Source organism: Microcebus murinus, chromosome 12 (genome assembly GCF_040939455.1).
Source record: "Microcebus murinus isolate Inina chromosome 12, M.murinus_Inina_mat1.0, whole genome shotgun sequence".
In the NCBI taxonomy this organism is placed as follows: domain Eukaryota; kingdom Metazoa; phylum Chordata; class Mammalia; order Primates; family Cheirogaleidae; genus Microcebus; species Microcebus murinus.
Genome location: NC_134115.1, coordinates 57,624,983 through 57,639,801, shown reverse-complemented (window position 1 = coordinate 57,639,801; position 14,819 = coordinate 57,624,983). Strand labels below are relative to the sequence as shown.

At 41.4% G+C, this 14,819-nt stretch overlaps 1 protein-coding gene across 2 annotated transcripts in view; it reads right to left on the bottom strand.

Moving 5' to 3' along the window:
* UBAP1 (ubiquitin associated protein 1) overlaps window positions 1-14,819 on the bottom strand; it is a 62,028-nt gene that overhangs the window by 2,914 nt on the left and 44,295 nt on the right. For both annotated transcript variants that reach the window (XM_012770141.3, XM_012770139.2), the window contains one exon: window positions 7,599-8,522. In XM_012770141.3, coding sequence (XP_012625595.1) covers window positions 7,599-8,522 — 924 coding nt within the window. The remainder of the gene's footprint in view (window positions 1-7,598; window positions 8,523-14,819) is intronic.

The window sequence follows — 14,819 nt, the reverse complement described above, 5'->3', positions numbered from 1 at the left end:
GAGGATACCTGCAACTGTGACTGTCCTACTCTGCCCTCATCCCACCTTGCAGAGTGAGTAAGTACCACAATAGCTACATTCCCTTGTATGCCCAAATCCCCTGGGCTTAAGGTAGAAAAAGTAGTTGAGACTGCCCATGGGACTGATATCCAAGCTAGCTGAGATGATCTCTCTCCAGAGTTCCATTATCCCTTTCCAAGTTGCTGTATCTCAAAGTCCTAAGGGATCATTCACTTCAAATACCCCCAGCTTTGGAGCTGACTCTGTCCCAAAGTCTCTATCCTTAGGCAGAAGTTGCAAGTACTGTTCCCATGCATGGACAGCTCAGGGCTCCAGGGTTTTAAGGGGATTCCACCTTTGCACCACACCATGTACTATGTTTCATTTCATACTAAAGCTGTCATCCTATAGAGCGGGGACTAAAGGAATATTACCCACACTCAGCTGGGTCCCAAGGACTAGAATGTGGACTCTAGGGCCCTGTACTGGCTATAGGCAGCCTACTCCCTGCCACTGGACCTTACTAACCCTAACCTGATTAGTGTACATACTCTCATGATTAACTCCTCCCACCACTTCTGATAATGAATCAGGCCCAAGGCAAGAGGGCAGCTTACTACCAGGACAAAGAACCCATCTGCCACAGGAACAAGGTCACAAACTCTTCTAAAGGTTGGCCCAGCTCCCAAGAATCAGGGAAAATGTTTCAGAGAGTATTTCTGTTTTTTATGGGGAATGAGAAGGTATTAGGCAGTCGGGAGCTCTCTGTTCTGGAGGTAAGTCCAAAATTATATATACATAACCAGATGCTCTCCTCAAAGGCAGCTGGGGAAAGCCAGGAAAACCACAAGCATTAAAGGCCCGCTCTGTGAATAACCATGTCACCCACAACACACTCTCAGCAGCCCAGTCACAGGGCTGTCATTAGGTTACAGGAGTCATTACAGGGCATAGGGACTGGATCACACCAATCAAGCCACTTTGCAGGTCTAAGACTATGTCTTACTCTTCAAGGACAGGCTCTACCTAAGCATAAAAATAACAGCTAAAGAGCAATGCCAGCTCTCACATGACGTGCCGCAGCAAGGAAGGAGTTAGGCCTATTCTTCACATGGCTGCCTTTTTCATAAAGCCTCCTGAATGCCTGGTGGGATGTGGGCATATACTTCTAAAATATTATGTTTAAAAATTCAGTAAAATTGGCTGGGGAAAGGTGGCTCATGCCTGTAATCCTAACACTCTGGGAGACTGAGGTGGGAGGACTGCTTGAGGCCAGGAGTTTAAGAACAGCCTGAGCAAGAGCAAGACCCCGTTTCTACAAAAAATAGAAAAAATTAGCCAGGCATAGTGGCACATGCCTGTAGTCCCAGGTACCCAAGAAGCTGAGGCAGGAGGATCGCTGGAGCCCAGGAGTTTGAGGTTGCTACTGCACTCTAGCAACATAGTGAGACTCTGTTTCTAAAAAAAAAAAAAAAAACTATAAAATTATATGTATTTTAAAAATGCATGTAGTACTCTCATATGCCCTTACTGGTGGAAATGTTATTTGGTATTCTTTAGGTACATCTGGCATATGTAAATCCTAAAAAAATGTTCACAGATTTCTTGATCCAATTGCATACTTCTAGAGAACTATTCTAAGGAAATAAAAAAATGCAAACTAATTATTTATAAGATTATTCATCTCAACATCATTTCTAATAAATATTAGAGATAATTTACTAAATATACAATGTAGGGTATTTGCTTAATAAATAATAAACAGCCATATGACTGTTAGGTAGTCATTTAAAATGACATTTGGAAAGCATATTAGGTGAAAAGTATAGGGATGTATATACTAATTGTATATGCTCTATAATTATAACTATTCTTTAAAAAGATGCATGAGATTTTAAATGTTAGGATTGATGATACCTTCCTTGAACTGAGACAAACGAAATAAAGTGTTACCTTCAAATAAATGTTTTTTTGTTTTTTTTTTGTTTTTTTTTGAGACAGAGTCTCACTTTGTTGTCCAGGCTAGAGTGAGTGCCGTAGCGTCAGCCTAGCTCACAGCAACCTCAATCTCCTGGGCTTGAGTGATCCTTCTGCCTCAGCCTCCCGAGTAGCTGGGACTACAGGCATGCGCCACCATGCCCAGCTAATTTTTTTTATATATATATCAGTTGGCCAATTAATTTCTTTCTATTTATAGTAGAGACGGGGTCTCGCTCTTGCTCAGGCTGGTTTTGAACTCCTGACCTCGAGCAATCCGCCCGCCTCGGCCTCCCAAGAGCTAGGATTACAGGCGTGAGCCACAGCGCCCGGCCTCAAATAAATGTTTTATGATTCAAAAAGGCACTGAGCTAATCCAGCAGACCCCAAATGAACATTTAAAAGGATCCCTTATCAAAATTACAATATAGTAGCATTTCATTTCTTGGGTCACTCACCAAAGCTATTCAATCCAGGGTACTATTTTCAAATATATATAATGCCCATGATTAATAAAGATACAACTTTTTAAACATTATTACTGAATTCATAGTAGCCCTTTGTCACTAATAATTTATTTAACAAAAGGATAATAAAATATAGTTCTTGGAGGGGGCAAGAGTTGACTCTGGCATAATAAGATTTTCATAATCAATGAATAAAATGCTCTATACTTAAAAGTAGAAACTAGAGAAAAATAAGAATTAAGATATCTTTCGAAATTAAATATTAGCGTTTGTGGGAAAGTAAGTTTGTGAGAAAGCACAAATATTAGTGTTTAAGCGTCTAAAGTGTCTGGGTACACTCTTAGGCTTAAGAAGGTAGCAGTCCTTTGCGTATCTATGCAGCCTTCAAGTCTTACTTCACTCAAGATAGCTCTTCCGACAAGTCTTCCCATATCCCTTCTTTTCACCCCACTGCTAATGCATGTGCTCACGGCACGCACACTCCCACCCATGGTTCCACAGTTTTGATCACACTGCTGGCAAAGTACTTAATCATGGTAGGTTAATGTCAGCTCCTAGAGGTTAGTTACCATTTCACATGCATTTCTGAATCCACAGGGCCTGGCTCTGAGCTTGACACTTACTGGTCCTCATCAACAGTTGTGGAATAAATGAAAGTCCATTATAAGGAATTTCAAAGGGGTAATTTCATTTAACACAACAAACTGACCGAATATCTCTACTGTCTTTACCTCCCAAAAGCCCACTAAAATGAAAATAAAAGAATAAAAGCTCTGATGCACAGTGGCTCATGTTTGTAATCCTAGCACTTTGGGAGGATCACTTGATGCCAGGAGTTCGAGACCAACCTGAGCTATGTAGTAAGACCCCCATTTCTACAAAATAATAATAATTAGCCAAGCATAGTAGCATGCACACGTAGTCCTGGCTACATGTAAGGCTGAGACAAGAGGATCACTTAAGCCCAGGGGTTTGAGGCTGCAGTGAGCTATAATGACACCACTTATAGCCTGGACAATAGAGTAAGACCCTGTCTCAAAAAAAAAAATTAAAACTGTATTTACTTTTCACATCAAAGAAAGAACAGGGGCAGCAGTGGATAATATATTTCAATGAAATTTTAGAATGTGGAAAGCTAATGAAGGGATGGTAACTGGCAGCAATGAAGTTATAAACTGAGGCTGGAGCGCACTGGCTCATGCCTGTAATCCTAGCACACTGGGAGGCCAAGGTGGGTGGATTCTTTGAGCTCAGGAGTTTGCGATCAGCCTGAGCAAGAGCAAGACCCCGTTGTACAACTAAAAGTATATACATAAAAAATTAGCCAGGCATGGTGGCTCATGCCTGTAGCCCCAGCAACTTGGAAGGCTGAGGCAGTAGGATTGCTTGAGCCCAAGAGTTTGAGGTTGCTGTGAGCTACGCTGACGCCACAGCACTCTAGCCCAGGCAACAGAATGAGACTCTGTCTCAAAAAAAAAAAAGTTATAAACTAAGTAAGAAACAGGAGAGTCAATCTACTAGCCCCTCAAGAGCCCAGCCCTGCTCAGGCTTTGGAAGCACCAGGTACTACTGGGACAAGGCAAAGGTATATAGTAATCAGAGCAGTAAAACCCTCAGGCAAAACTTTCCTTACCCCACTCCCACCCTCTATAGGAGGCAGAAGGTTTAGTCCCTAGAAACTGTGAACCAGAGATCAAAAAGAACTAAAGACACTAGGCACAGTGCAGGGTAGAGTGAGGTGAAAGAACTTAAATAAGGATTAAGTAAATAGATACACCAGCCTTCCCCAACCTTTCTTAGCCCTCAAGCAGAATTCTCTGGAGAAACTAACTCTCAAACCTTCACTTGACATTTTGTAGAGTTCCCCTCAAAGCCAACTAACCTTCAATCTATAGTGAAGCTCTATGATCTAAGCAAGTACACCTCCAACACACAAACCTTTTGATTGTTTTTTTTAGTGCCCCACTCTTAAATGTGAATAGAAAGCCAAAGCCACCAACATGAAATACACCAAAAGAGGGAACAAAGCACTTCAAAATTTAAAATATGATAAAGTTGAAACCTTAAAATCTGTACCCCCATAATATGCCAAAATAAAAAAATAATAATAATAAAAATAAAATATGATAAAGTATAAATTTTATTTAAAAGGTTATAAGATGGTCAAGGATATATCCCAGAAAGTAAAATATAAGCACAAAGGGAAATAGAAAGGATAGAAAAGTAGAGCATCATTCAAGGAGATCGATCCAATATCCAGCTCACAGGAATTCCAGAAAAAGAACAAAGAAAACAGAAAAATCTCAAAATTTTTTTTCTGTTTCCCAGGATTTTAAAACTGAGTTGAACCTTGGTTTGAAAGGATCCATGAGGGCCTAGCATAATGACCGAACAAGGTATATCATTGGTAAATTTCTAATCTCCAGAGATGAAGAATAGATCCCAAAAGTTTCCAAAGGTGGAGGAAACAAATTGGAACTTAGAATGACACTGGAATGCTAGAAATCAGCGGAGCTTATAATTCAATAAAAAAGTTAAATAAAGGGGGGGAGGAGCAATGTCTTAAAAATTCTAAAGGAAAATTACCTTTTAATTAGAAAACTAAATCCAGCCAAACTGTTATTCAAACTTCAGGGTAAAATTAAGACATTTTTAGATATGCAAGGACTTAAAACTGATGCGTTAATCAACGTGTAAATTAGTATTAGGTTTTTGATAGCTCCCTTGGACAGAGGGAGACTCTCTCTCAAGAAAAAAAAAAGGGGGGGGGGAGGAATATATCCATACCTGGAGAAACAGAACACAATGACAGGATTAGCCTAACCCATGAGCAAAGCAAGGCCCCTGAGGGGCTGAAGGGCGGTGGGAATATATACTGGCTATGCCAGGCAGTGGAGGCTGGACTCAGAATAAGGGCACATGATAAGATTACTCTCAAAATGATCCTATGGATTTCTAAACTTCTAAGATTAAATAAATAGTAAAACACGGAATCAAAATCTGAAAATCAGACCCAAACACTGGGCCTAAAACAGTCAACAAAAATTAAATTCCAGGAATGCTTCCCTGTGAGTTCCTATATGAAGGGTGTATACAGCCCAGTTGACCCCCACCACCACCCCTGCCTCACTCAGTCACTAGCTATCCTGGAAAGAAATGCTTCTCACTGGGAAAGATTCTCACTATGGGCCTCAATACACAAAGATAGAGGGCCAGAATGGAAACCAGGATTTGCTCCCTGGAGATAGGATCATGACTTCCTTCAGCTCTGTTTATACCTGCCCATTGAAAGTAGCAAATTCCCAAGCAAGCAAAAAGTAAGGCCCTTCCTATTCTGAGATGAATGGGCCGGAAAGAATCTCCACAATCAGTCAGTCAAAGAATGACAAGTGTTCTGGTTTGAGAAAGATGTCTGCTATTAGTTTATTTGCTTTGGTCTCTAAATGATTAAATTCAATCAAACTTTAAATGAGGGGTGAGGAGTATTAGCTGAGGCTCTCTGATCTTTTCCCGGGTGCTTTTTAATTTCTCTAAAGCACACAATGAATCACAAAGAGAAATACAGTGCTGACCCAAGCCCAACAAATGACCAGGAAGAATTAAGAAGCCCACTCCAGGCCGGGCGCTGTGGCTCACGCCTGTAATCCTAGCTCTTGGGAGGCCGAGGCGGGTGGATTGCTCAAGGTCAGGAGTTCAAAACCAGCCTGAGCAAGAGCGAGACCCCGTCTCTACTATAAATAGAAAGAAATTAATTGGCCAACTGATATATATATAAAAAATTAGCCGGGCATAGTGGCGCATGCCTGTAGTCCCAGCTACTCGGGAGGCTGAGGCAGAAGGATCACTGCAGCCCAGGAGTTTGAGGTTGCTGTGAGCTAGGCTGACGCCACGGCACTCACTTTAGCCTGGACAACAAAGTGAGACTCTGTCTCAAAAAAAAAAAAAAAAAAAAAGAAGCCCACTCCAAGGAGATAATACTGCTGTGCTGCACTCTATCACGTTTATCTGGGCCAAGGTCAATGGAAGCTTACAAGAAGCTACTGTAAGCTTTCCAACAATGGAAACAGTAACATAATCTTTTAGCAAGAATGCTATTGCTCAGGACCTTGCACTTGTAAAGCAGGCCAAGATTTCATCTTTTTACCAGCTAACAGCAGGCTTGTAAGGTCTCTGATAGATATCCCACCAATACAATTAGGCTCCTTTCTGGCTCTAAATAGTCTCTTGATGTACTTTGTCATTTAAAAAATCTATAACCTGATATAGCAAAAGGTTCTTGGACTTCTTTATGATTTCTATTCTAGAATGCAATGATGTTTTGTTCTGTGCTGCTGAAAACAACCACATCAAGAGCTAAACCTACACTTTGTGACACATAAAAGAACCTAATTGCATCTGCAACATTTTTGTATGACAAATCAGATTTTCTTCAGGATACAAGTTGCAATTTTTTTAACAATCCATCCTCTACATTGACCTGAGTTCCCACGTACTACTTTCTCTCCTCCCTTCCTTTGAAGAAAGCAGCACAATTCTTAACAGTGAAAAAGCAAAGACCACATGATTAAAATCTGCAGATTAAAAACAACAAATTTCCACCTTATGCTTCAAGATCCAATACAAATTATCTCCCAGTTACTAAGGAACCACCCAATATGAAGAATGTAACCCTTAGCCAAACTTAGCCAAACTATAATAAAAAAGAGCCATACTTCAGGGAAGAATGAGATGGAGACAGGGAAGCTGGGAGGATATAATAAGGAGCACCAAGCAAGCTAAAAAGAAAATGAAGGTAATAGAAAAAAGTAAAAAGGTACAAAGAAAGCCATTAATAAAACAAACACAAGATGTGGCAGCACAGAAAAAAACTAAGTGAAACACCAGGAAATACCATCCACGTGATATGTATCATATCTTTACAAAAGAAAAGACCAAGAAAGATGCAGGAATAAGCAAATATTAACCAGGCTTGGTTCAAAACTCATAATCCTTGTCTCCTTGGGAAAATAAGCAGAATTACATATACTTACGTAACCATCAATCTGCCATGCTCCATCTTGCCCTAAACCTTGAAAAGAGTGTGAAGGAGGCAACTACTAGGTAGAATTTAGAAATCTTTGGAACTCTAATTTAGCGGGGATTTAGAAGACTTACTGTGGGACCTGTATTTGGAGGTGATGATTCTTCTGTGCACATAGACAAAACAGAGAGGGAAGGCATCTGGGAGGATGTCAGGGTTGGCATCTCTGTGCCACTGTCCAAGTTCAAAGCTGAAAGCCCAAGAGTATGATGCCCATTGAGCTCACTGGCACTGCTTTGGGTGGAAGGCTTTAGGGAATTCTGGAACGTGCCATTGCGGAGGCAGGATGTGCTATGGAAAGTGCTTGCCAGCTTGGCTGTCTTCTGATTGCTGTCATCAGAGTCAAGTTTGGGGAAGGACAGGGATTTGATATTGCTTACTGCAGGGATAGGGGGAAGGGACACTTTGGAAGACAGCGACATCTTTTCACAGTTGCCCAACTGTGGTAAGGTTATAAAGCCATTGGGTTTATGAAGAGGCTTGAAATCTAGGGTCACCCGCTCCAAGGACGCCAGGACCTCCTCATCCTGTAACACAGACCCAGAGCCTCCTCTGGGCAAGTTATTGTCCAATAACTGAGCCATAATGGGTCCAGTGGTTCCTACCAGAATGTTTCTCAGCTCTTCCTTCTCGTCAATAGTTTTTAACTCCAGATTATCAAATGGGTCTTCTTCACACTCAAAGTCAGCAGGATTGAAATCTGCCTTTGTGTGGGGTGGGCTGAGAACTTTCTGTTTCATGGCACTACTGCTGACCCGAGTTGGGGTGAGGATGCTGTTGTGCTGTAAGCTGGCAAGGATGGGGTTAATCGGAGGCGGCATTGTGGCTGTACTGTGAGTCTTGGAAAAGCTCATTTTGCTATCACCCTCTGGGCCACTCTTAGAATTCACTTTAGCTTCTGCTTCCTCAGCCTTGCGCTCTGCTTCCCGCTGGGCTTCTTGGATTGTCTTAATATCTTCAGCCCACTCGATGGTCTTCTTTTCCAAAGAGAAGTCATACTGCAAAGACATAGCACAGAAAGGAGGTGTGAACCCAGGTGGCCACCCTTCCCTCACCCAATTCACTGCTTCCTCACTCTTGTACAAGAGGAGAACTGGGCTCTACTCAGGGAGAGTGAGGTTTCCAATGTCCTTTTGAGATTTAACCAAACTAAGCTTCCAGATTACTTCTAAAAATTAACTAGAAAGAGCTCCCACCTAATCCTACATACTGGACCAAATGTACCTGTCAGTTCCCTTGCTGCTCTCTCCTCATGCTATTTCTCTTTTGGAATTCTTCATTGGTGGCTCAGTCAGAGTTCAGCCACCACCTCTCTGAAGCTTTCTTGATGGTCCATTCCCTCTTCTAAATTCCTACATTTGTCTCTATCAGTGATTTGATACTGAACACATGTGATCACATGTAGCTTTCATCTTTAACACTACCCACCAATATTAGAAGCCTCTTGTAGGCAGCTAACCCTCTTTGGGTCTCTTACTATCTAGCACACTATCCTAAACAGATCCCAAGTTCAGTAATAACAGACCTTAACATTTAAGAAACACAATATCCCATGAATGATCCTAAACACTATTTATGTATTAACTCTAGATTTTCTCAACAACCCTTTAAAGTAACTATTGCTATCCCGACTTTACAGGGGCTATACCGAGGGTCATAAGAGCTAGTAAGAGGGAGATTTGACTACAGAGTTTATGCTCTTAAACCACTATCTATTAGATTATAACGAACAGGTTGTACTCAAAATGCAGGAAAACTTCTCAAGGAATCTAGACACATTCAGATTAAAATTTTACAGAGCAAACTGCACAAAAAATTCACGTCATGGTTCCTTAAATACCTTAAACTAGCACAATTTATAAGAATTTCATTTGCACACTTAAATCTATTATATAAAGTGAAAATCACATCAGACAGGAAAAAACAAAATCTTTGGCTTTTACTCTAAAGCACCAGAGCTAAACAATGTGTGCGTGTCCAAGGTTGGAGACATATTAAAGGTTAAAAAAAAAATAAAGAAAGGAGAAGACAGAAAAGCAGTCTAATATTCTGAGACAAGCATAAGCCTTTCAGCTTCAAACAACACAAGAGAAGCCTCGAAATACACACATCAAGAAGTTAATTTAAACCCCTAAGCCAGTTGCTGTGCCCCAGAAAGACACATGGCAGATCACTGTGCTCCCTTTCTACCACTGAACAGTGAGAAAGACTGCTGCTTCTAACTGTGGAGGACATCCAATTTTGCACCTGGTTTCCCCCTAATAAAACTGAGGCTATAACCAACTTCCTACAGCCTATAAATACAGTTGTCTGAAGTTTTACTCAAAGAACAATTGGAAATTTCTTTCCTTTTCTAGCAAAGCTTTCCTGAGCTTTTGTTTTTTAATGACCAAAGTAATGTAGAATACTTGGAACACAGAGAAACATACAGGGTGAGGAAAAAAGCATAAATATATATATATATATATATATATAATTATTTTATTTTTTATTTATTTATTTTTTTTTGAGACAGAGTCTCGCTTTGTTGCCCAGGCTAGAGTGAGTGCCGTGGTGTCGGCCTAGCTCACAGCAACCTCAAACTCCTAGGCTCAGGCAATCCTGCTGCCTCAGCCTCCCAAGTAGCTGGGACTACAGGCATGCGCCACCATGCCCGGCTAATTTTTTCTATATACATTAGTTAGCCAATTAATTTCTTTCTATTTATAGTAGAGACGGGGTCTCGCTGTTACTCAGGCTGGTCTCGAACTCCTGACCTCGAGCAATCTGCCCATGTCGGCCTCCCAGAGTGCTAGGATTACAGGTGTGAGCCACTATGCCTGGCCAAAGCATAAATATTAAAGTAAATAAGAATGTGGTTTGAGAGTACAATAATAAATATTCACATCATTTAGCATTTATGGAGTACCAGGAACCAGAGTAAGTATTATAAATGCATTACTTTATTTAATCCTCGTAACAACCTTAAAAGCTAATTGGCCCTGCCGGGCATGGTGGCTCATGCCTATAATCCCAGCACTCCAGGAGGCTGAGGCAGGAGGACTGCTCAGAGCCCAGGAGTTAAGAGGTTATAGTGAGCTACAATGATGCCACTCTCACTACACTCTACCCAGGTGACAGAGTGAGGCTCTGTCCCAACAAAAAAAACCAAGGCAACTGAACACCCTTCCTCACAACCCCCAACCCATTCAAAAAATGAAAAGATAAAATAATTTTTTTAAAAAAAGCTGATCAAACTAAAAACCTTCTGCACACCCAAAGAAACAGTCATGAGAGCAAACAGACGACCTACAGAATGGGAGAAAATTTTCACATCCTACACATCTGATAACGGGCTGATAACTAGGATCTACTTAGAACTCACAAAAATCAGCAAGAAAAAATCAAACAACCCTATGAAAAAGTGGGCAAAGGACATGAACAGAAACTTTTCAAAGAAGACAGAATAATGGCTAACAAACATATGAAAAAATGCTCAACATCTCTAATCATCAGGGAAATGCAAATCAAAACTGCAATGAGATATCACTTATTTCCAATAAGAATGGCCTTTATCAAAAAGTCCCAAAACTAATATATATATATATATAAAATTAGCCGTGCATGGTGGCGCATGCCTGTAGTCCCAGCTACTCAGGAGGCTGTGGCAGAAGGATTGCTTGAGCCCAGGAGTTTGAGGTTGCTGTGAGCTGGGCTGACGCCACGGCACTCACTCTAGCCTGAGCAACAAAGTGAGACTCTGTCTCAAAAAAAATAAAAAAATAAAAAGTCCCAAAACAATAAATGTTGGCGTGGATGCGGAGAGATAGGAACACTCCTACACTGCTGGTGGGACTGCAAACTAGTTTCCACCTCTGTGGAAAGCAATATGGAGATACCTTAAAGCGATACAAGTAGATCTACCATTTGATCCAGCAATCCCATTACTGGGCATCTACCCAAAAGAACAAAGGACAATCTACAATAAAGACACCTGCACTTGAATGCTTATAGCAGCACAATTCACAATTGCAAAGCTATGGAAACAACCCAAGTGCTCATCGATACATGAGTGGATTAATAAAATGTGGTATATGTATACCATGGAGTACTATTCAGCTCTAAAAAACAATGGTGATGTAGCACCTCTTGTATATTCCTGGATAGAGCTGGAACCCATACTACTAAGTGAAGTATCCCAAGAATGGAAAAACCAGCACCACATGTACTCACCAGTAAATTGGTATTAACTGATCAGCACCTAAGCGGACACATAGGAATTACATTTATCGGATATTAGGCAGGTGGGAGGGGGGAGGAGAGGACGGGTATATACATACATAATGAGTGAGATGTGCACTGTCTGGGGGATGGTCACGCTGGAAGTTCAGACTTGAGGGGGGAGAGGGCATTATACATAACCTTAAAATTTGTACTCCCATAAGATGCTGAAATTAAAAAAAAAGCTAGGCTGGGCACGGTGGCTCACGCCTGTAATCCTAGCTCTCTGGGAGGCTGAGGCGGGCGGATTGCTCAAGGTCAGGAGTTCAAAACCAGCGTGAGCAAGAGCAAGACGCCGTCTCTACTATAAATAGAAAGAAATCAATTGGCCAACTGATATGTATATAAAAAAAAAATTAGCTGGGCATGGTGGCGCATGCCTGTAGTCCCAGCTACTCGGGAGGCTGAGGCAGAAGGATCGCTCGAGCCCAGGAGTTTGAGGTTGCTGTGAGCTAGGCTAACGCCACGGCACTCACTCTAGCCTGGACAACAAAGCAAGACTCTGTCTCAAAAAAAAAAAAAAAAAAAAAAGCTAATTGGCCCCATTTTACAGATGAGGGAATGGAAGTTTAGTTTAAGAAATCTAAGATTGGGCCGGGCGCTGTGGCTCACGCCTGTAATCCTAGCTCTTGGGAAGCCGAGGCGGGCGGATTGCTCAAGGTCAGGAGTTCAAAACCAGCCTGAGCAAGAGCGAGACCCCGTCTCTACTATAAAATAGAAAGAAATTAATTGGCCAACTGATATATATATAAAAAAAAATTAGCCGGGCATGGTGGCGCATGCCTGTAGTCCCAGCTACTCGGGAGGCTGAAGCAGAAGGATCACTCGAGCCCAGGAGTTTGAGGTTGCTATGAGCGAGGCTGATGCCACGGCACTCACTCTAGCCTGGGCAACAAAGCGAGACTCTGTCTCAAAAAAAAAAAAAAAAAGAAATCTAAGATTGCAAAACTACTACATGGCAATTCCAGTCTATGTATGAGTGATACCAGAGGCTGTTTTAAACCATGTACACTAAGGGCTACCCCACACCATTGTGCCTACCAACGCCATGTTCAATGGAAGCTTTCTGGATCCTAGATGCAAGGGCTAGGCATGTTTTACTGGCTTGCTTTTAAAGGAATTTTAGCTGAAAAATCAAGTTTGTATTGTCATGCAAGGGGCAAATATGACAAAGTTATATATAGGAAGCTTCAAGCCATGCGTCTAGGACTCTAGATCTAACTATCCTCTGGGTAGGGAAGGGGCCAGCAGCAATACCACAGCCTAATACCCCATGGAGACCCCAAGGTTTAAGGGTGCTTTGTGTAATTAGAGAACAAAAATATTCAAATGGCCCACACAGAAATTGACTCCATAGTCTGATCTTTTTTGTTTTCAGTGGGTGCTTAGCACAGTGAGCACAATACCAAGCACTTCTCAGTGTTTCAAGACTGATCAAATAGGAAATTCTCAGCAAAGCCTACATCAGCAATATCTGGGATTCCAAACAAGTTTTCTGAATGCATTAATAAAGCAGTCAATGATATAAGAAACAAGATAGGAGTGTTTCTGAATCATATTGCTAATAGCATCAGCCTAAGAGAGAGGTATTTAATGACTATTAGTTGTTGTCAATAAAAAAATTCTCAGGCAAACAGGACAAGAAAGAACTTTATAAGGTCAATCTGTCTCTCTTCTGGCTCAATGAAATCTCTATACACAAAAAGAATATCAACTCAGTATTCAAAAACCCTTAAGATGCTTGACATCATTAGTCATTAGGGAAATGCAAATCAAAACCACAACCAGGCCAGGCGTGGTGGCTCACGCCTATAATCCTAGCACTCTGGGAGGCCAAGGTAGAAGGATCGCTCAAGGTCAGGAGTTCGAAACCAGCCTGAGCAAGAGCAAGACCCCCAGCTCTACTAAAAATAGAAAAAAGTTAATTGGCCAACTAAAAATATAGACAAAATTAGCCGGCACTCTGGGAGGCAAAGGCGGGAGAATCGCTCAAAAATTGGACGGGCATGGTGGTACATGCCTGTAGTCCCAGCTACTCAGGAGACTGAAGCAGAAGGATCACTTGAGCCCAGGAGTTGGAGGTTGCTGTGAGCTAGGCTGACACCACAGCACTCAAGCCCGGGCAACAGAGTGAGACTCTGTCTCAAAAAAAAACACAAAAATTAGCTCATGGTGGCACATGCCTGTAGTCCCAGATACTTAGGGGGCTGAAGCAGAAGGATCACTTGAGCCCAGGAGTTAGAGGTTGTTATGAGCTAGGCTGACGCCACAGCACTTGAGCCCGGGCAACAGAGTGAGACTCTGTCTCAAAAAAAAAAAAGTACAACCAGAGACAACTTCACACCCACGAGCATGTATATAATCAAAAAGAGTTAATAACAAGAGTTGGCAAGATGTGGATAAATTGGAATCCTTGTGCAGTGCTGCTGGGATTGTAAAATGGTATGGCCATTTTGGAAAACAGTCTGGCAGTTACTCAACATGTTAAACATAGAGTTACCATTTGACCCAGCATATGTACTCCTATGCATATACCCAAGAAAACTGAAAACATATGCCCACACAAAGTTCTGTATACAGATGTTCATAGCAGCATTATTCACAATAGCCAAAAAGTGGAAACTACCAAAATGTCTGTCAACTGATGAATGAATAAACAAAATGTGGTATATCCATACAAGAGAATATTATTTGGCCCATAAAAATGAATGAAGTACTAACACCTCATTCACACAACATGGATAACCTTTGAAAACATTATAAGTGAAATAAGCCAGTCACAAAGGCTATATACATACTGTAGGATTCTAATTACAGGGTATGGCCAGAATAGGCAAACCCACAGAGACAGTAGACTAGTACTTGCTGGAGGCTGGCAGGGAGGAGAGAATGTAGAGTGACTTTTAATGGATGCAAGGTTTCTTTTTGGGGTGATGAAAATGTTCAGGAATTAGATAGTAATGATGGTTACACAACTCTGTGAACATACTAAAAACCACTGAACTGTATACCTCAAAAGGGTGAATTTCATGGCA